The 22282-nt window shown below is 33.3% G+C and overlaps 1 protein-coding gene across 1 annotated transcript in view; it reads left to right on the forward strand.

Moving 5' to 3' along the window:
* Positions 1-22282, forward strand: part of LOC117110796 (fibrillin-2-like) — a gene marked incomplete in the record, with an annotated part of 84494 nt that overhangs the window by 51037 nt on the left and 11175 nt on the right. Inside the window, 28 exon segments of the mRNA XM_033253616.1 lie at positions 84-209; positions 2327-2452; positions 3221-3346; positions 3944-4135; positions 4872-4997; positions 5385-5537; positions 5950-6039; positions 6832-6957; positions 7462-7587; positions 8523-8648; positions 9648-9773; positions 10125-10247; positions 11366-11617; positions 13016-13138; positions 13478-13600; positions 14098-14223; positions 14630-14755; positions 15309-15431; positions 15966-16136; positions 16870-17064; positions 17659-17793; positions 18167-18370; positions 19139-19261; positions 19384-19509; positions 20014-20139; positions 20450-20569; positions 20702-20827; positions 20953-21078. Of these exon segments, the coding sequence (XP_033109507.1) occupies positions 84-209; positions 2327-2452; positions 3221-3346; positions 3944-4135; positions 4872-4997; positions 5385-5537; positions 5950-6039; positions 6832-6957; positions 7462-7587; positions 8523-8648; positions 9648-9773; positions 10125-10247; positions 11366-11617; positions 13016-13138; positions 13478-13600; positions 14098-14223; positions 14630-14755; positions 15309-15431; positions 15966-16136; positions 16870-17064; positions 17659-17793; positions 18167-18370; positions 19139-19261; positions 19384-19509; positions 20014-20139; positions 20450-20569; positions 20702-20827; positions 20953-21078 (3891 nt within the window).

Genomic DNA, 22282 nt, shown 5'->3' on the forward strand with positions numbered 1-22282 from the left:
GGTATTTTAAATCATCATTATCATATATTTATTGTTGTTGTCATCATTATTATTATTATGATCACTTTTATATTTGTATTTAGATGTGAATGAGTGTATGCTATTTGGCAATATGTGTCTTCATGGTGTCTGCGAAGATGGGCAAGGAATGTATCAATGTAGATGTAATGATGGATATCAAATAGACACTTTTGGCAGGATATGTCAAGGTATTTGTTTATATTTTTATAATATTCATTTTAAAATTATTAAGTTACATATTCAAGATTCAAGTAATTTTATTTGTCCATATAAAAATACAGAAAATTGAATTGTTTTGGTAGATGACTAAAACAAAAAATATATACATAGAGTGCCAAAGTTTAAAAAAATGAATACAAGAAAGTACATGAACATATAGGTAGTGGAGCTGTGTACCTTAGTGGTTAAAATGGTTGCCTTCTAATGTCAGGGTCCTGAGTTCAATTCCTTTGACACCCAATCCTTAAATTTCATAACTTGGTTTATAATGCATCATTTCATTCTTCGGAAAGCTACTTAGTATTGGATGTAAATACAATTTTTATCAAAAAAGCAACACTAGAGCTTCATATTTTTTACTAAAGCTATACCAAATGTTTAAGGTTTACTGCTGATGACATTAAGTTGAGTGCAGAGTGGTGACTGACTTGCATCTTCAGACTTTTTGATGTTATTAAATTATTGTCAGAATTACCTATTGTTCATTGATCTCAAAGACCTAGAGCATGTTGCAGAAAACAATTACTAGTTGAGAAATGTATTGCAGAGGTTTGTGTTGTATATTATGCATTGTACATTGGGTACATGATCAAGAAAAAATCTGGTAGTTTTAACTGTACAAGTTTTTGCAAGTAAAACTACAAGATAATATTCATTTTATTGAGGATAAAACTACATTGAAATACCGTAATTATAATTAGTTATATTCAAATTATTTATATCCATTTACATTTTACAATATATTTGAAGTTATGTCCAGAATTTTTATCTGTTGTTGTAACTACTCAATTCCGTTAGCTGAGCCTCTTATATAAAATAGTATATTTATATCCTGTTTGTTGGAAACTACTAAATAAAACACTTAAATTTATATTTCTATTGATATTAATTACTGTTACTATAAGGCCATCGATACTATATATAGAAGTAATGTTAGGGCTCTTATTCTGGTGATAGAAAGCCTTATAAGATAGTATAATACATACTCCAAGTATTGAAATGCACGCCATTGTGTCGGGATTCAATATTTCGACATCAATTATGTCATCATCAGGAAAGCCTTATGTTGCTTGAGTCTGTAATATATACTGTATATCTTTCCAGAGATAGGTTTATTAGTTCAATCCTATAATATTATTCAATCTGTTTTACAGTATTTGTTCAGACACTATATTTTCTCAAAAAGCTTACATTATTAAAATTTTCACTTCATGCTTATCATCAATATTAATGTAATTTTAGAGCATAGGAATCAGCAATTTACATCGTTATCAAACAAAAAGTGTTAAGGAACAATGTCAATACATATTAAATTCTTGTTAAAAACAGTAACAGTTGCAAATATGCTTCAGATATTTTTATAAATAGACTTGATTGACACAAATGTTAAAAAAACATGTAATTAGGCTAGGAAATTATCTTTCTGTGGCAATTTGTTTGTGTGTATTTGGCTGTTTTTATGAAGACACACTAAAGCCACAGGGAGCTTAGAAATTAAGTAATGACGCAGAGACCCCCAATAGGGGGTGGGAACAGTTTGCCCGATCTCCAACCTCCTTTCTCATAAAGAATAATTAATTGTTTAAATTTTTCAGGAAATTAGTAATATAGATAACTTAGCGTGTGTTAATTTGATTTTACTGCACCTGTAACAAAACAGGACAATAACTTGGGACATGCTCGCGATTTGAGCTAAGTAAATATTGATGAACAACCTATAACAATAATTAAGCATGCAAAACAGAAGTTAAATATATTTTATTTGTGAGGATATAAAGTAGTAGTGTAGAAATCAGGAAGACAGGACAGTCTCCAGGAATAGTTTCAATTATGAACAGATAAAATGCATTCTTTAAAAAAAAAAATAGTGATTGTTGATTAAATCTGTTATTTAGTAGATATAACTGAAATATGCTTTACAAAATTTACCTTTAAATATATGATTAAAAAAAATTGACATGTTTTATAATTGTTTGTGTGGTTTTTTCTCACCACTTGAACATTAATTGATTAATTTGCAAGCATACTTGCTTGTAGAAGTGAAAGAGAAAACATGTTATAATTTTTGCAATTTGTTTGTTTTCAGATATTGATGAGTGTGCAGAGAATCGCCTGCTTTGTGAGCGCGGCATTTGCCGTAACACTCCTGGTAGCTATGTCTGCGAATGTCCCGCTGGTTACAAGTTTGACAGTGCTAGTGTTATTTGTATCGGTATGTATGAATTTTTATACACATTTTTATTAATCTATAGTGTATATATTATAGAAGTAACTTTGGACACATCATATAAACACAAGACACAATTGTACATACAGTTACATACTGTGTAAAGTTATGTATTTATATAGGATTGTACATATAGTGTAGCTAATAAACCTGTGTCATTCACTGACCAATGATGCCCCATTGCTAACATCAGGCTTTAATTCAAGATAAAAAAATTTAATAATATTAGTAATACAAATGCGCCAGTTCCGAAGAACAATGATCAAAGACGCAGTGTATGCTAGAGCTAGATGTTAACAAGATGAGTTTTGAGAGAAGATTTAAAGGCAGAGATAGAAGTAGGTGATCTTTTTAAAAGAGGTAAATTATTCCAGAGACAAGCAGCAGCGGATGTAAAGGTGCTCAAGGCGTAAGTTTTAGTATTGAATGATGGAACAGAGAAAAGTTTTTGGGAGGAGGAATGAAGGTAACGAGAAGAAGTAATTTAGCAAGGTATTGGGGGGAGGGGGAGCTTAAATTGACTGCTTTAAAAATTAATAAAAGTATTTTAAACATATTGCGTTTAAAGACAGGAAGCCAGAGGAGAGTACAACTTAATAAACAATAAAATATGAATTAATATGAATTAAAGATTGAATAAAAGCTGAAATAATTTACAGAAATAAATAGGATAATGATATTTAATTAATTAATTAAAATGAAGTTATTATGTTTAAAATAAACTGTATTTATGTTTATATGCATTGTACTTAGATATCAATGAATGCGAAGAAAACAACCCATGTGTCAACGCCATTTGCGTGAACACTGCTGGTAGCTCGCGATGCGAATGCCGTCTACCAGGACTTGAACTTGATGAAGCTGGTATAGCATGCTTGGGTAAGACTTTCAACTTTATACAGGGACACTCAGCATTTGTTAATGTAGTTGAAATTGCAATTTTTGGTCTAAACACTGCTTGTCACAGTCATCTTTTGATGATTCAGTAACTTTGTAAAATTTGATGGTGCATTCTAATTGGTGTTATTCCTAAATAGAAGTGATGGATGGGTGGATGGATTTTTTCGGTGTAAACACCAAGGATAACCCACGAATGTCTGAAGAAGACTTATTTCCAGTGGGGTCCTTCTGGTGGTGATTGGACAGCACACCGGAAGACAATACCCTATTCTTTTCCAAAGAGTGTACTGGAATTCTTTAAGGTGCACATGGGGCATAATGCACACAGGACCAACAGCTTAAATGTCTCATCTGAAAAATGGTGCACTATCGTAAATTGCATTCAGCATTCCAGCTGAAACATAAGGAGATCAGTGGTGGGAATTGAACCAGGGATCAAGTGATCTCAGTGGTTCAGCATGCACACAGTGGCCACCACCAATTTAGCTGACTGAGCCAAGCTGCTCTCATGTTAGCATAAGTTAAGCGAATTCAGAGAGCTATTAATTTTATGAATAATATAAAACTTTCTTGTAGATCGTCGTCTTGGTACTTGCTGGACCCAGATCAGAGATGGACGTTGCGAGGAAAATATAATGGGAGTAATGCGTCGTGATGAATGTTGCTCTAGCTTCGGTCGTGCATGGGGCAGTCCGTGTGAACCTTGTCCAGCAGAACAGGTCCAACAATGTCAACGTGGGTTCATATATGAGAATGGCAAATGTATTGGTATGTTCCAAAATGAAACTTATTGCAAAATAAATTAGAACATTTTGTTTTTCTTTTTATTTAATTAGATATATTTTTGACATTAAAATAGTGAAAAGACATAAAACATTGTACAGACATGTGTTTATAATCTTTAATCAGGACAATGCAGTGCAGAAAACAATTACTTATGGAGTAAATATAGAGAAATAAAAAGTTATGGCATACATTAAAACCCAATTTTCTTTCCAATAAATTCAAACCTATTTGATTTAATGCATCATTGTCAGATATATACTGATTTATGATTTCTATCTAGATCTTGTTTTTAACTAGTTATCGATGAATGCCAGACCTGAGCTGGACATGCCTTGTGCATCAGAGATCTGAGAGAAATCGCTACTGTAGTAGTATTAGCATGTTTGTTGTGTCTGTCTTATGTTGTGACCATGCTATTGTATAACATTTTCTGAACATAATGTCATATCACATGTATTAGTAATCATAGTATTTTTCACAAACCTTTTAAGTGTAAATCAAATCAAATCGTGAAGTATTTGTTTTGTTACATTCATACACATAATGGAAGGCATAGATGCGGATAAGAGTGAAAGTCTTGGGTGACCTGGTGAATAGAGTTTTACATGGCATAGGTTTTCACTGGGATAATTTTTTTTTGTAATTAAATTTCATTTATGTTCGTTATAAAGGTTACTGATACCTACCTCACATAGTTATTGTGTGTTAACATTACTAGATATTAATGAGTGTGAGCTTGATATGATGGCCTGTACAAATGGAGAATGTGAGAACAGTATAGGATCGTTCAGATGTATATGTTCTGAAGGACTATCACTTGATACCGGTGGAAGAAACTGTATAGGTAAGTATTTCTATTACTTCATCATTGTTTACTGATGACAATAAACCCAGGATGACAAATATATAACTAAATGGATTAATCAATTCATTTAAACTTTCTTTAACTAGTACACCCTACAAAATAATGGAATTGTCTATCCCAGTGTGCCATACACAGTATATCCACTCTAACTATCACATGTGTGCATGGGGAATGAGAATGCGCATATGGTGGTAGCATGCATACATAGCGTGTTGCGGGGTGGATGGTTCTATTATTCTGTAGGAATGTTTGAGTTTAAGAAACATTGGCAACTGTTATATCCTGGTACGTCTCACTCAGAGTGTACCACAACATAACTGCTGATTTGTGTAATTTTGCGTTTTTTTTTTTTTTTTCCAAATACAGATCTTAGGAGCTATGAATGTTACTTGGACTATGTAGAAGGACAGTGTTTGCAACACATCGATGGTCTTTACCGTAATTCTGTTTGTTGTTGCTCTATTGGGGCTGCCTGGGGCAGCCTATCGGCATGTACCCCATGTCCCGTTCCAGGAACAGGTGAGCCATTCATTACTTTTTATGAAATTAAGGTTACTTTTTTGCTGACACTCAATTTTCTGTTCGTTTCCACTGAAGTTTGCTAGTGAATTACGCTGTTGACTGGTCATGACTCTTACGCCCTTACTATGTTATTTACAATATGATGATTATTTTTATTTTATTAATTATTTTGTAGAGGTGCTTATTCACCTGTTCTGTTCTTACCTTTCTGGTGTTTTCTATTTTAACGAATTTTTCATATATTGTAATATCTGTTGCTGGAATTGGAAATAAAGTCGTATTGATATTGATATGTGAATGAAATTAAAAATTAAGAAAATTAAATTGATCAATGTAAACTATGCCTATTTAGAGAAGTGTTCTAATGAATTTCATGATTTTTAAATAAAATAATTTATTTTCTACTTAGCTGACTATGATCTCCTATGTCCGAAGGGCAGTGGTTTTGGCGATACCAGAATACGGTCAGACCTCATGGATGGATCTGTTGTTATTGTTGGTAATGTATTTTTCCTGAATGATCTAAGTAGGTGTCATGTGCTACTTGTTTATGCTCCCTTATCATTTTCACAAGTGTACAAACAGTACTCTTTTTCCGTACTTTCCCCTCCCCTCTGAAAATGTAAAAAAAATGTTGATTTTTGCAAAACCATTCTCTATTGTTATTATGTACTTGGTTGCTTAAAAATTAATATTATATCCATGGTTACATATAATTTTATCATTATTATACATATTGAATGTTGTCTTGAATCAACATTTTTATGAATATGTAAAAGTAAAAATTTGTCTACCCCTCCATCCTAGCGTATGCTTGTGAAATTGAACGACCCCTTACTCCAAGGTGCAATCGTATATTGCGTCTGTCCTAAAAAAGCTTCCTATTCAATAACAGATATTCTTTAAAATCTATGTTATATCGATTTTTAATTTCTTCAGCACCTTTATTTGAAATTCTCAACCTCCATATCCCCAACCATCATCTTAGCTCAGCAATTAAACGTCTTCTCACTGACCATAAAGCCCTGTACAGAATACCAAATTGTATTTGAAAAAAACATGTGATGTGCCTAAATATGGTCATGATAATATCACATCATGACATATATAGGCACATCATGACCATATATAGGCACATCATGACTATATATGGGCATACAGTAATCTGGACAGAGCTTCACAAGCTTGGTACACCAATAGACTACTAAGCAATAGATATTTGAATGTGATAATATATTTATTGGAAACTTCTAATGTTTTTATTACTTTAATTATTTATTATTTTATGTAGATATCAATGAATGTAGTGTGTTTGAAGGAATGTGCGCTGATGGAATTTGTGAGAACTCCATCGGCTCATTTTACTGTGAATGTGACCAAGGCTATGCATTAGATGAATATGACTACTCCTGCTTCGGTAAGAACTGCAAATATTTTGTTTCCATTATTTTCGCCTGTAGTCTCAGTGTCCTTTCTAGGTATCACTTTATTAAAAATAGCCATGAAAATTTAATGATCTGGTAGGTTGTTTGATCTATCAAGGTATTTTACTTAACTTTGGTAAGAGAGTATAATACATGCTCCAAGTATCGAAATGCACACCATCATGTGTGGGATTCAATATTTCGACATTAATTATGTCATCATCAGGAATCATAAGGAACTTTGGTAAAGTCAGATTGTTATGAAACTAGGTAAAGTACATGAAAACTGGATAAATTTAGTAATAGTATCGTAATTGTGAACTATTTAATTAATATATGATATATCATGACTAAGAAATATGAAAGGCATTTTTTAATGCAAAGTATTGAACGATATTATTATTTTATTATTTAGGTAAAAAATGTAAGATTTTCACAAAGGAAAATAACGTAAGAAAAAAAAAAATTTTGTTTTCAATTTTTATCTTCAATATCAGACATCAACGAGTGTACACTGATGGGCAATGTGTGCGGCAATGGAACCTGCATTAACCGTCCAGGTGCTTTCATCTGCGATTGCTTCGAAGGTTTTGAGGGTGTGATGATGGATCAAATGTGCGTGGGTACGTCAGCTCCCAAAACATTGCACTTCTTCATGTGAACCTGTTTTATGATTCTTTTGTAAATATACATCATGAATAAAAATTCTAAAATTTTAAATCTGCAAGGTGTAAGTTCTGGTTAGGCCTAGTGATCAAAGCTTACTTTAACCGAACAAACTTACATGCATAGCTCCTGCAGCTCTTCTAAATGTGATCCTAACCATTTATACATATTTTTCTTTTATATATTATAATATTTAATGCAAATTACATATATATTATAAATGAATGGTCCGCACATTCGATTCGGTAAAATGCTTCTACGTTTTCTTGAAAGTGTTAAATATCTTGGCTGCATGATTACTTCCAATTTAAATGATGAAAAAGATATCCAACAACAGTGTAGAGCGCTATGTGTTAGAGGGAATATCTTATGCAGAAAGTTTTCCAAATGTTCTGAAACCGTGAAGTGTTCTTTATTTAAGGCATATTGTATTATATATATATATTGCTTAGCTATTTGGGCCAATTACAGTAAGGCTACTTTCAAGCGTCTGAATGTATGCTACAACAATTCCTTTAGGATGTTACTCAGACTACCACGTCACTGTAGCGCTAGCAGTATGTTTGTAAACAATTAACATACCATCGTTCACTGAAAACTTACGATTTTCTGTTTTTAGCTTTTACAACCGCATGGTTACTAGTGATAATGTATTCGTTTCCACTATTTGTACCAATGTACTCTGCGATTCGAGGCTATATAATAGTTATTGAAATTAAAATGTCAACATAAAGGTACAAAATCATTAAAAATAAATTATAGAGACCTCTGTATTATGCATTATACAAATCTCACATGTTATTATTATTGTTTTGATTTAGTTGCTGCCTCGCATACTTAACGTACAATTTGTACCTTGTACATTTTATCCAATTGTTCGTCTTCCTTGCAGATATTGATGAATGTGTGGTGAACTATGACATGTGTTCTGGAGGTACATGTAACAACTTGATGGGAAGCTTTGAATGTATCTGTCCTCAGGGGCAGCAGTTAACATCAGACGGACAGGCTTGCAAAGGTTCTATGTTTAGTTATTTAGTATTTTTTTTTAACTGCTTTTAAAAATGAAACAGGAATAAAGTCAGGCACTCACTTCGTTGCCTAAAGCTTGGTTTCCATTAAAATCGCCACACCCTATCGCTGACTCCTTTGGTGATGCCGATTTGGTCATTTGAATTCCCAATTGTGTCTGGTACAGCTACTCAGTGCAAGGTTTGCAGTGGAAACATTGTAGCGACTGTGTAGCGATTGTGTAGCGATTGTATGCAAACCAAGCTTTACAATGGAATTCCTTGGAGGCTGGCTATACAATGAGGTTTTTCAAGGGATCATTTTCAATAAGTATCTGCTAAGATTGCCAATGACAATCAGCGGATGGTGTTGCATTGTCAAACACTCACACAGAGTGGTGATAGATTCATTGGCAAAACCACCATATCTCTTTACTAAGGGCACAGGTGGGCAAAGTGCGGCCTGCGTGCCAGATACGACCTGAAGGTGATTATGTTGCGGCCTGCAAAAATAAATTCAATCCTATATGAACGGCCCCCCCCAACCATCTTTGGCTAGAAAACTCCTTGTTTTTTTACAATCCAACACCGATCATCTGCAAAAATTAATATTAGTAATGAGCATATATGGTATAAAGGCAGTTCATGAAGGTATTTGGAAGTACACTGGCAACATTCAAGTTTAGGTGTGTCCCTCAGTTTTATATCAAAAATTCACTTTGTCCCTCCAACCGATTTCTATGCCACTTCAGACTTGGCAATATACCTAATACCTAATAGATTTGATTACCAATGCGCTAATTACTAGCTGCAACATATTAGAATACTCCATCAAGTAGCTTGGTATATGTCCCATAGTTGTTCGTTCCAATGACAAATAATTAAGTAATAATTATTACTGACTTAAAGATTATAATGACGGTTATTTGTATTAATTTTTTTGGAGGCCTGAAGAATATTTGCAATATAAGGCTAGTAAGCCTAATATTATTATTTATATCTATTAGATATTGATGAATGCACAACAACGCATGGTATCTGTACCAATGGACGATGTCATAATATTCTTGGAAGCTACCGCTGCCTGTGTAATCCTGGATTCAAACCTACAGCCAACTTCAAGGCCTGTCAGGGTAATTTTTTTTTTCACTTCACAACACAGTAAATATTTATGATATGACAATATCTTGAGTAAAATATTAAAAACTTTATTGTTATTAGGAATTTTTTGCACTACCTGACATGTTATTGTATTAAATATTCAGTATTTTTCCACATGCTTGCGAAAAAGTTTGTGGAAGTGATTTGGCAGGGAATCAAAGCTATGACTTCCAGCTTACTAGCCTGGTGTCGTAACTGCTAGGCCGCTAGCGAATTCGGTTCCCAAGTAGTAGTTTGGACTGACGTTTTATTTCGATGGGATGTATTGTTATTAATATTCTTGTTATTTTTGTTAAAGTGTCACATGTTTATTTTTATTTCAGATATGTATGAATGTGACATGAACAATGGTGGATGTGATCATACATGTAAGAACATGATGGGAAGCTTTGTGTGTGAGTGCAAGCCAGGATATATCCTCTTGCCTGACGGAGTAACTTGCATAGGTAAAATTTTGTCCACCTTAAAATATGCTTTTACACTGTCTGTCATTTAGTTCTTTTCTTAAAGTGTGTTGTGTTTTTCATCAATTTGCGTTCGTTTGGGTCCATTATCAAGGACTATAGTTTGAAAGACCTGCCTATTTGTTTACTCAGGAAGTACGAGCAGACATCCTTACGTTTCATTAAAGGATTATAATTTCTTACACATTTAATATATATAATAATGTTTTTATACAGTAGACCTGTTAATATGCCATTTCACTTGTAAATATGCATTTACCTGTCAATGTTTCAAATTATTTCGCTTTTAACTATCTACCTGTTAATGTTCTTTTAAACTGTTTACTTTTTAAAATGCTTTTTAATGGTCTGTAAATGTGCTTTTAACAAGTCAATATACTTAAATTTCAACTTTCCACATGTGAATTTGATTTTAATCTAACCACCTGAAAATACGATTTTAATTTGTCCAACTGTCATGTATTTACATTGACCACTTGTAAATGCTTGTAAACTGTCCACTTTTCAATAAGATTTTAAACTGATCAACTCTAAATATGCATTTAAACTGTTTGCCTGTCAAAATGTTTTTAAAATATATTCTTAGTATGAAAGTAAACATTTGATTTAATTGCGAAAAATGAAATGCTAGATACAAAACTGCCTATAACATGATCAACTCCTTTTCTTTTTATTCATTTTAATCCTGTATTTAATTATAAGTATTTTTTAATAAGAATTAATTGAATTTAAGATACGGTGTATTTTTATATATATTTTTATAATTTGATATTAATTTGTAACAATTTTAATGTAATTAATTGAATGTTTTGATATTTTGATATGTATTTTTTTATACCTACCTATTTTTCTATACAGTTTATATTTGTTGTGTTTTTTGTGGATTTTAAACAAACATTTTCAGCCATTGGCTGTTGTTGTGGTTGATGTTTATACCTGAATAAATAAATAAATAAATAAGTAAATCTATAACAAAACTGAAAAATACAAATAAAATTATTTAGTTTTATTCACATAATTTACATTCATTTGATTGGTAATTAAGAATTTTTATTATTAATTATAAATGTAAGTATAATTTTGATGTTTAATACTTAAAGATGTGGATGAATGCATAGAAGATATGGACATCTGCGGAGGTGGCACTTGTACAAATATTCAAGGCTCCTACAGCTGTATCTGCTTCACTGGGTTCCGAGCATCCGGTGATCATAAGAACTGCCTGGACATTAATGAGTGCGATCTTAATCCAACTATTTGCTTGGATGGCCGTTGTGAGAATACAAGGGGGTCGTACATGTGTCATTGCGAATTGGGGTATTCAGTGAAACCTGGGCGTGTGGGATGCATAGGTGAGTCCAACAATAAGGCCATTACCCACATTAGATAATCATACAATGATATTAACAGTAAAAAGTTTTTAAGTTTTACTCTTATAGAGAACATACTATATGCTAGGTGTAAAAAGTTAACAACTATCCCTACACATCCCTACTCAAAATTAAGCATGGATAGCCGTTGACTTTTGAAAACCTCATTCGTCATTTGTTCAGAGCTATTATTTTTCTTGCATGGGTGACCATCTACCTTTTCACTTAGTGGTCAGTTAGACTAATAAATGGGGTTGGCAGTCATGGTTGCCAGTAGCCAGAGCATGTGCAGTTTAATGTCATACTCAGTCATACCTAATTTTCCAGTTTCCTGTGACTGACACATGGAAACATTGAGAGGTGGTAGTCTCCAAGAGTATAAACTCAAAGCCTCTTTATATCACTACGATAAGCATCACTAAGGTAAGCAATGGCCGTATTCGACTGGTCATTCTTTGTTAAACCACGGCCACCTGCGCAGTGGTAACATCCTACTTAACGAAGACGCCCAGTTGAATAGAAAGCTGGTAAATACTCGACTAAACAAAATGGCTGCATAGTTACTGCGATACAAGCTACGGAATCAAGGCTGCTTCAGATTGTGGCAATATGGTTTTTCGTAAAAAATATTTTCATCCAGTTTTTGAATTCTGTTAGCCTACAATTATTTTTTTACTTCAATTTGGGTAGATATTACAATTTTTATTTTCTGAAATTTAATCTAAATTATATTAATGCAAATGAACTGACCAATCGGCCATATTTTTTTTTGGTCACATGCATAATTTAACGCTGATTAACGCATTCTGGTTACATTAATTTTCGTTGTCAACGATGTCTATTTTACGAACCAATCGAATGAAAATAATACTCAACGAAAATTCGTACTCAACGAAATGTACCAGTCGAATAAGCCCATTAGTAAACAAAAAAATCTTAACTACAGTTACTGTAAAATCTTTACATAAAACTACAGGTGTAGTTTATATTTAAAAAGTAACTGTGGTCAATTATGAAGATTAGAGTGTTTTTGTGAATACCTACCTGAATATCCAACTAATTGTACACCCCTACAACAAAAATAGAACAACTACAGTAACTAACCTCTTTATATTGCTGTAGAGTGCAGCAGGTCGATATTTCTACTGAAATCTGGTTATTATTTCCTGATGTCTTACTTGATATATATTAGAAACTGTTGGAAATAAGCTTTTATTGGACATTTCTATTAATAATACCGTAAAACCTTGAATTTAAGCCCAATGGCCTTAATCTCGAGAAGAAGCCCATCTCAAATTAAAGCCCCCTCTATAGTTTGCAAAATTAGCCTCGAAAAGAAGACCATTTGAGGTTTTACTGTATGGTCTTTATGGTTTTCAGATATGAATGAGTGTGAAATGGGAGTACACAACTGTGCCATGAACTCAGAATGCATTAACACCAAGGGCACATTCATGTGTAGTTGTAAACCAGGCTTTGAAGGCAATGGTATCAGCTGTGTTGGTAAGTGTCATTTACAGATCAATTTAAAGCCTGTAATAAAATTTTAAATTGTCACAGAAAGTTATGACCTTTGTATAAAAATATAATGAAACGCTGGAAAATATCCTCCCACCTAACCAACTTGATTTACCTGAATAATGAGAACACATAAGCAAAATATGCAAGTTGTTAAACAACCATGTGTTTTGCCAACCTGTTTTTTTTGAAAATATTATTCTTCCTGATCTTACATATTAAAAATATCTCTAATAGACACACAGTGTACTATGTTTATACCACCACACAATCTGATACTCTTTTAGTGCATGTTGTGAATAAAGCTATTGTTTATTTGTTTAGATATTGATGAATGTGACCGACAGATAGATGAATGTCACCTGAATGCATTGTGTGTCAACATGCCTGGTACTTACCAATGCCGATGTCAGGCAGGATTCACAGGAGACGGGCGTTCATGTCAAGGTAAACCAAATCATACATTCACTGTATTTTGTGAATGAACACCTGGGTGAACCAATAGCTAAACATACCTTCAAAATAATGGAATTGTCCATTCCAATTTTAAGCCAGCATCCTCTGTCTCCTTTCCTTTATATTAAAGCCAACTTAAGTTTTTGCATGAGTTGTTTATTTCTTGTGGTACTTTTGTACTAAACCTTCGATATTTTAAGTCACTTATTCCATGATGCTACTTTTCCTGTGAATACATGTTACCATCTATTGGAATAGAGGTTTAATCCACTGGTCCGAAATTTGGTCTATGTGCAAGAATGCATGCACTCTTTGGTAAGGCATGGGATTGTCTCTAGGTGATGTATTTGCCAAAAATACAGAACCACGAAGAGTGGCATTTTATCGCAAGCTGCCTGGGTTGCGCAAGGGCTATCCCTTACCCAGGTGTTAACTAATGCACACTTTTAATTGATGTTATTTTACAAGAATAATTTGTTTGTTAACAGATATCGATGAGTGTAGCCGTAACCTGAATCTTTGTAGCAACGGTCAGTGTTTGAACACTCCAGGTGCTTATGAATGTGATTGTGAAACTGGGTTCTTTGTATCAGTTGCAAGGGATCGATGTGAAGGTATTCCAATACGTTATATTCTTAAGGTTAATATTTAAATGATTTGACAGCAACTAGTGTTACTGTACCAGTATTGTAGACTGAGAGATAGACACTCCACATAAGAACAGACAGTTAGATGTATATGTATTAATTTATGTACAATTTTACTGATAGGTTATTGTAAACCAATGTGTTAAAGTGAGTATTTATACTCAAAATGTTTTGAATATATAGTAACTTGATGAAAGTGTCTATTTCGTGACTACTACCTGGATAACTGACTAATTGCCATTGTTCCCAAAATGGAACACCCCTTTGAAAAAAATGGAACAGTCCGACCCAATGCGCCATGTGTATTTAAAGATTTACATAGAAGAAAGACAAATTTAATAAGTTAACATTGTGTTATTGTTGTACTCCACAGATATTAATGAATGTACAGATTTTCCTGAAATCTGTACATATGGCCAGTGTGTCAATGTGCCAGGTATGTTCAGATGTGAGTGCTTCGATGGCTTTGAGAAGGATCAAACAGGTGGCAATTGTACAGGTAAGTATATCATGTGAGTACGTTATAGTATCTACAGTATATATATCTGGGTGGCAATTACACAGGTGGGTACTTCTTAGTATCCATCTATCAGGGTGATAAGTGTACAGGTGAGTACTTAATAGTATTCATCTATCAGAGTGGCAATTGTAAAGGTAATTGCATCTTAGTATCCATTTATTGGGGTTGGCCAGGTGAGTACTTCTTAGTATCCATCTATCAGGGAGGCAGTTGTACAGGTGGCGCAATTACAAGTCTAAAGATTGTAAATTGTATGGTGGGAAATTTAAAGAACCCAATATATCATTCAAGATGAGTAGAAATATATATCTGGTATAGTGATATAGACAGTCCCTTTGGGGACAGTTTACCAGTTAGGGGTCAAGTCATTCTTTAAACAAGCTACAAAACTATTCCACATGTCATTTAGCATGTACAAGCACTGTATGAAGTTCAACTACCTTGACATACTGTATGTTATTATTGATTATGATTTCTATATCTCTAATTTATATATTGAATTATAAATATTGAGTTTTATTTTCTGACTCAGATATTGATGAGTGTCGAGATCTTAACCTCTGCCAGAGTGGGATTTGCATTAACACATGGGGAAGCTTCCAGTGCGATTGCCCACCATTCTTCAGTCTAACTTTGTCAAACACTGCATGCGTTGGTAAGCCTAGACCATCTTATACATGCCTATTACAAATCCACAGTCAAATTCCAATGAAATTCATATTATCTTTTGGTGTTATTATCACTGGACCTCAGTGGAAGTAATTCTTGTGTTTATTTGTAACACTAGGCTTAATGTATTATCCAGGCAATTTTTTTTTACCTTACATTTTAATATATATTTTATGTTTTTATTAGTATAAATTTGTATAATTTCAATGCTAAATAAATATTTCAATCAGTCGCAATGATTATCATTAAAAATGGCCATTACAGAGACATTGCTGTCTACTTGATGATAGTAGCCAACCTAAAAATTACAAATAATTTAAAACAAACTATTTAAAATTTGTTTTATTATTATGAGTCTAGTATTAATACCATGCTGGTACTATAAATATAAAAAGTGCCCCTGAATATCAGCCTAGGGTCATCCTATAAAGATTGATTGAAGTAAGTAAATATTAAATGTAAATGATAACATTTTGAATATGTTTGAACTATTAACGACTTCATATGTTTTTGACATCAGATCTACGTATTGGTAAATGTTATGCCATGTATAGTGAAGATGGACGTGGGGACACTGCTGACTCGCAGTGCTATGGCCTACTAGACGTCAGCGCTGCCCGGGCATCTTGCTGCTGCTCCATCGGCAAAGCCTGGGGAGATCCGTGTGAACCTTGCCCAAAGGTCAACACAAGTAAGCCATTCTGTTCTATGATTCAATTCAGATAAATTTAATATAATTTGATTGTTCAAAATTATGTGGGAAAACCAACAAAAAAGTCTATTTTTATAATCTTGCATATCAGACGAGGCTTAAGATATTAAAATCATGATCGATAAAAGGGTGGTCGTCCTATACATGCAACATACACAAATTTTAGAATTTTAAATCATGTTTGTTGTATGTGCAGGTTGTCTGTACTATTGTAATTAGGCTACTAACTATTAATATGGATGAGGGCAGTTGAGTAATGTGTATTCATTAAATGCACTGTGGTTCTATGTATTTTTCAATGGTAAAAAGGTAAATTGAAGCACTATTTGTATCTCACTCATAGACTACCAAAATCACTGCTGAATTGTGTATTAAAACATGTAAAGTAACCATTTCGGTCAAAATATTGCCGTCTGAAGTAGCAACTTTTCTTATCACTTATATTTTCAGCTGCCAGTCTTCGGAACTCTCCCCCTAAACACATTACCGAATCGCCCTCAGTTGCTATTTTTTTAGACCGAACTCAAAACACCTTTTTATCATCCAAACATCCAAAACGCTTTTGATTTTTACTTTGGTTTAGTGATATTGGCGTTTTATGAATTATTATTATTTTAATTAATGTTTGAAAAATACTTAGACTCCCTTGAAGACATTTTTATCTTGCATCATGTAAATACAGTACTTCTATTCTGATTTATCTTTGTTTTAGCTGACTATAATCTACTTTGTCCTGGTGGCCCAGGATTCCGTCCAAGCAAGTTTACGGATGTTGTTGGTGACATTGATGAATGTGTCGAGCTAGGAGACATTTGCGAGGGGGGTAAATGCGTTAATACTTTTGGAAGTTATCGATGTGATTGCCCTAGTGGTCTCCGCTATGACGAGCAAATGAAAATATGCAGAGGTAATTAACATATTTCATAGCAGAAATTTATGTATAATAGAGATTCAATTTGTGGTAGTGCGAGTAAATCGATTTCATTTTTCAAAATTCATAGTAATTATTTTCTCAATCTCAATCAAATTTGTTGTCATTGCTCAGGAGAACATAGAAATTTGTTTTGCTGTGTTGGTAATAACTCAGGCCAAAAGGCAGAAGAATGCATTTTTGTGTGTTTATTTATTTTTGGTTTTTAAAAAAATGTTTTACTACTACTGTTTATTTTTTTATGTGTATAAATATATTTATTTATTTAAAAAAAAAATTAATTTGCAGATTCAAATCCCACCAGAGACACTTTTTTCATACAACTAAAATAAAGGAACATTTTGTTGATGAGCTATGCTTGATATGATTATTACATGTTCCTATTCAAGCACTGTTATTATTATATATAATTGTTTAAATTTATTTATTCATTAAAGATGCATGTAACAGACTCAATGCTTATTTTTGGTAAGGTTTAACTTGATTTGACAGCTTCAAGTGATTTTAATGCTGAAAATTTTAATTTTGAACATACAAAAATGTTGAATGAATGAATTTCTTTACCAACAGACATCAACGAGTGTGTAGAGTACCCAAATGCTTGCTCGCCAGGCTTCTGTAGAAACAACATTGGCAATTACACATGTAGCTGCCCATTTGAATATGAGTTGCAGTTCAATGATAAGGGCAACGCCTACTGTTTAGGTAAGAAGTAATACCTGCTGTTAACGTAACCACTACATTTTCATCATCATTATATTTTAAAGTCTGTTTTCCCCCCATGTGTGAGGGTTAGATTTTTGAAAGGCTGTTCAGTTAGCTGTAAGGTGAGTGTATCCTGCGAGACCAGGGGCGCGAACAGTGGCAGCTTGTGGATTGAGGTTTAATCTGCAGAGGTCCTCTCTCACAACATTCTGCCATAACTTATGTGGACAACCTCGTGAATGATATCCGTCAATATCACATTCTGTGATACATTTTATAGATTATATTTACATATTCCAATTCTTCACCAAAAGTTTAGTGGCATCTGGAAGTTCTATAAATTAGTGAATGATTACTAATTTTTGTATTGCAGATGTCCGTGAACGCTTTTGCTTCAGGACAAAGAACTCCACCAATCATTGCACTAACCCACTGGATTCAGTGCTCACCAAGATGACTTGTTGCTGTACCAGTGTTGGAGCTGTTGGATGGGGCCTGGACTGTGAATCCTGCCCTTCTTATGGCTCTGAACCTTATGCCCAACTCTGTGGTACTGAGCCTATGGATCCAATGCAAAGTAAGATACATATAATTTAACTTTGATTTTCTAATCTTTTTTTCCAAACTTATATTCCTTGAATACCTATCTATATGAACTGACATATGCCATAGTTTCATCTTTTCCAGTGCAGTGCACTGTATATGAATGCATATCAGCAAGCCAGTACTTTCCGCATTTCTTGATCACTTTGCCGTAGCCGTGTTACCTGTAGATTTATTTATAGAGAACCCCCTATACATTTGATTAATGGTCCAGATCCTAGCATGATACTAATTGGACCCGGCTAGGGTGTCTTCTATTCCTGATGTACTTATTTCTTGAAAATTCAATTTATGCTACTTGATAATCAATTGTGAAGGGAAATTGTATAAAATCAAATAATTTTTTAAAATTATTATCATCTTTATAAACGTCTTTATCACCATTAGGCAAATATAAAAAAAAAAGTTCTTGGTTGGCCACGTTTTGGGAAAATCCATAAAATGGGTAGGTCGGTAGGAAAATTTTTTTTTTTTTACACCAATAATGTGTTTATGCCTAAAACTTAGAAAATACACAAAAATACAACAATCTATATTGAAGAGCAAAAGGATTACATAACACTGTCCCATCGCCTACCGTCTAGTGTGAATGGCCTATTCCAGCTCAGTAAAAAATATTTTTCATTGTATTTCTTGTTGTTTCATACATTTTGGGTCGGTCGGACGTGGCCAACGCAATAATTTTTTATATTTGGCCTTATTATTATTATTAATATTATTGTTGTTATTGTATTGTTTGCAGTGTGCAAGATGATTGGAGATATCTGTGAGAATGGCAACTGTATTCCCGTCAATAATATGATGGGATTCAGGTGCGATTGTTTCATCGGCTACAGGTATGATGACATGGCCCTCAAATGTAGAGGTAAGATAAATATACAATTTTATTTTATCTTCATTTTTTGATTGATTCATTATTACATTAAATATCATAATCAATCTACAAAAATATTGCATAATAATTGTTGTTTTTTTTTTATTTGTCAGACATCGATGAATGTCTGGAAAACACACACCGTTGCCGTGGCAATGCTGAATGTGTGAACACTCCTGGAGAATATGAATGTGCGTGTCCGGTTGGCTTCGAGCTAGCTGACGAGAGGAGCTGTATTGGTCAGTATGCATACATTTGGCCAACCAAATTTAGAAAGGGCTTCCTCATGAGTTTAATTCATAGTCTTACATCCAGTTGATCACCTCAAAGTAGGAAAGGTTTTAAATAAAAAAAGTGTAAATGCAAATTCAGGGCTAGCAAAGATCCCAAATTAATTCCTTCTTGCCTCAAGTGCTTTTTATTTGTAGCAGATGGCAATATCTATTCTTAAATTAAAGTATTTTGCAGCTGTATGTCTACATGTTATTAACCGTGCTAGGAGTTTTGCATTGTTTTCCAGAAAATTCTTCACTTTGGTAATACACATAAAAATATTATTAACAAGGTTCATGTAATACTAAAGGCAAACTTATCCACTATATAAAGGCTGTCGTTTAAATAAAATGTTTGTTTTTGACTGGTTTCCTTGTCAGCATTGCTAAATCAGTATAAGACATTATTTTTAATTAGTTTAGGACCTAAGGGATATATTTTGAATCTGTAAATTGTACATTTCTTTCTAGACAAGGATGAGTGTGCTATCAACCCGAATGAATGCCTTAACGGTGCGTGCTCCAACACGGTAGGCTCTTTTGAATGTCTGTGTCATCAAGGCTTCTCACCAACATCGGATGGAAAGGATTGCGTTGGTAAGTGAGACAGTATATATATAGTGCAGGTGTAATTCTTCTTTAATTATTGTAAAATTATTAAAATTTTCAAATTATTTTGTAATCTATGTGTTTATATAGCAAATTTTTATAAATACATAAAATTATAAGTTTCTTATCCATAAACATAGATAATACAATAAGCGTGATTTAGAATGCCTCTATTTTGGTATTGCAGTAATTGAATCATCAATATAAAAAATTTCTCTCAACAATATGTAAATTGTCTCTTCATGCATATGCAAATTTTGTCTTTCATGAATATGCAAATTGGTTTTTGTTTTGACAGATACTGATGAATGTTCACTGGGGGCTTGTGGAATTAATGGAACATGTATCAATGAATTTGGCTCGTTTATTTGCAATTGTTTTGTTGGTTTCAGACAAAGTCACAATAAAGACTGCATTGGTAAATACAACATTTATGTTATTATATAAATTTCATTCAGTTCCATGGAATAACCTTTATCACCAAATATGGATATCATATTAGCAAAATCAGCACCAACCAGAGCTATTTATAACTTTTGTTTCTTTGTAGATGTAAATGAGTGTTTGGAACTGGGAGTTGTGTGCAACAATGGTTTCTGTACAAATACTCCTGGCAGTTTTGTGTGCCAATGCCAAATAGGTTTCAGAGTTAGTCCTGACCAACGAAACTGTGAAGGTAATTATTTTTATTTCAATGTTGAAAAAATTTAAGTGAATAAATCAAATTCATTAACAAGATTATTAAATATTTTTGTATCGGATATTACTATAATTTTGTTTTTCTTTTCAACAATCATTTAGACCGTAATGAATGTGTTGAGCAGCCTGGCATCTGTGTCAATGGACGATGCGAGAACATTTTTGGATCCTTCCGCTGCATATGTGACCCTGGATATATACTTGCAAGTAATGGCTTTGAATGTGTTGGTAAGTTAAGCAGTGAATTTTCATAATTACAGAATAAATACTGACATATGTATTATTTTCACTTCATCAAAACACCCCTACAAAATAATAGAACAGCTCAGTATGTGAAGGTTTTTTAGTAAGTTTTTTTTTCAAGGGTACTTGCTTGCTGTACAGTACATGTATTCACCACAGTTAATAGATTACATGATTTTCTCAAATCTTTTGCAGTTAATTAATAAATGGCATTACCCTTCCCCAGGCTGTACCTACCCTTTGTCAAAATAAACACTGTCCTTACTGAAATATGTACCTAATCAGTAGCTCCACCTTTTTTAATTCAAATGTACCGTATTATCTTGAAGTAAATTCATTTGGTCATGGCATAATATATAAAAAAACAATGTACAATTAAAAAAAGATATATAAAGTAGTTAAAAAGTTAAAATATGAATAAATAATTAAAATGAACAATTTTAAATAATTTAAAGAAAACACAACACTAAAGCTTGTAAAAACATTTAAAATAAATTAAAAACATTAAGAATCATCAAACTATCCTGGACCTGTACAGTATATTATTATTTTTATTTCTATTATTATATTTATTATTATTTTAATATTATAATTATCGTCATCATCATCATCATCATCACCACCATCGCGGTTTAACCTAAATTCAATATAAATATGCAATTTGTGGTTACAGATCAAAACGAATGCGACCTGATTCCAGGAATTTGTTATGATGGTATTTGTCGCAACACGGAAGGACATTTCCAGTGTATGTGTCCCGCAGGATTCTTGCTGACTCTTGACGGAACCAAGTGTGTTGGTATGTATGAAGTTAGCAATGCGCTTGAAAATTGTAGGTCTGCCTTCTCTAAAGACCCGCAAAGAAAACCTTCTCAAATTTGATTAAGAGCCTTCTGGACTCCACCAGATTTAGAAAAATGTTACCATCATATAAGTGCAAGAGGCATACAAGATCCCTAAGGAGCAGTGGTAACAGTGAATTGGATCCTTCCAGATGTCGTACTGAGAGATTTATGAATTCCACAATCGCATTCCTTGTGAAAATATTTAGTACGGCAGCTTAGGGCCATATTTGGACTTAATGTGGACGTTCCGGACAAAAGCACCATTTTTTTTTTACATGCTCCTTATGGTCATAGCATTCAATTTTTGGTAGGAACCACCTCATCCGAGGTCATTATGGCGGCCA

This window comes from Anneissia japonica, unplaced genomic scaffold, assembly GCF_011630105.1.
Source record: "Anneissia japonica isolate Jap-2015-1 unplaced genomic scaffold, ASM1163010v1 scaffold2756_len2360902_cov194, whole genome shotgun sequence".
NCBI classification, from domain to species: domain Eukaryota; kingdom Metazoa; phylum Echinodermata; class Crinoidea; order Comatulida; family Comatulidae; genus Anneissia; species Anneissia japonica.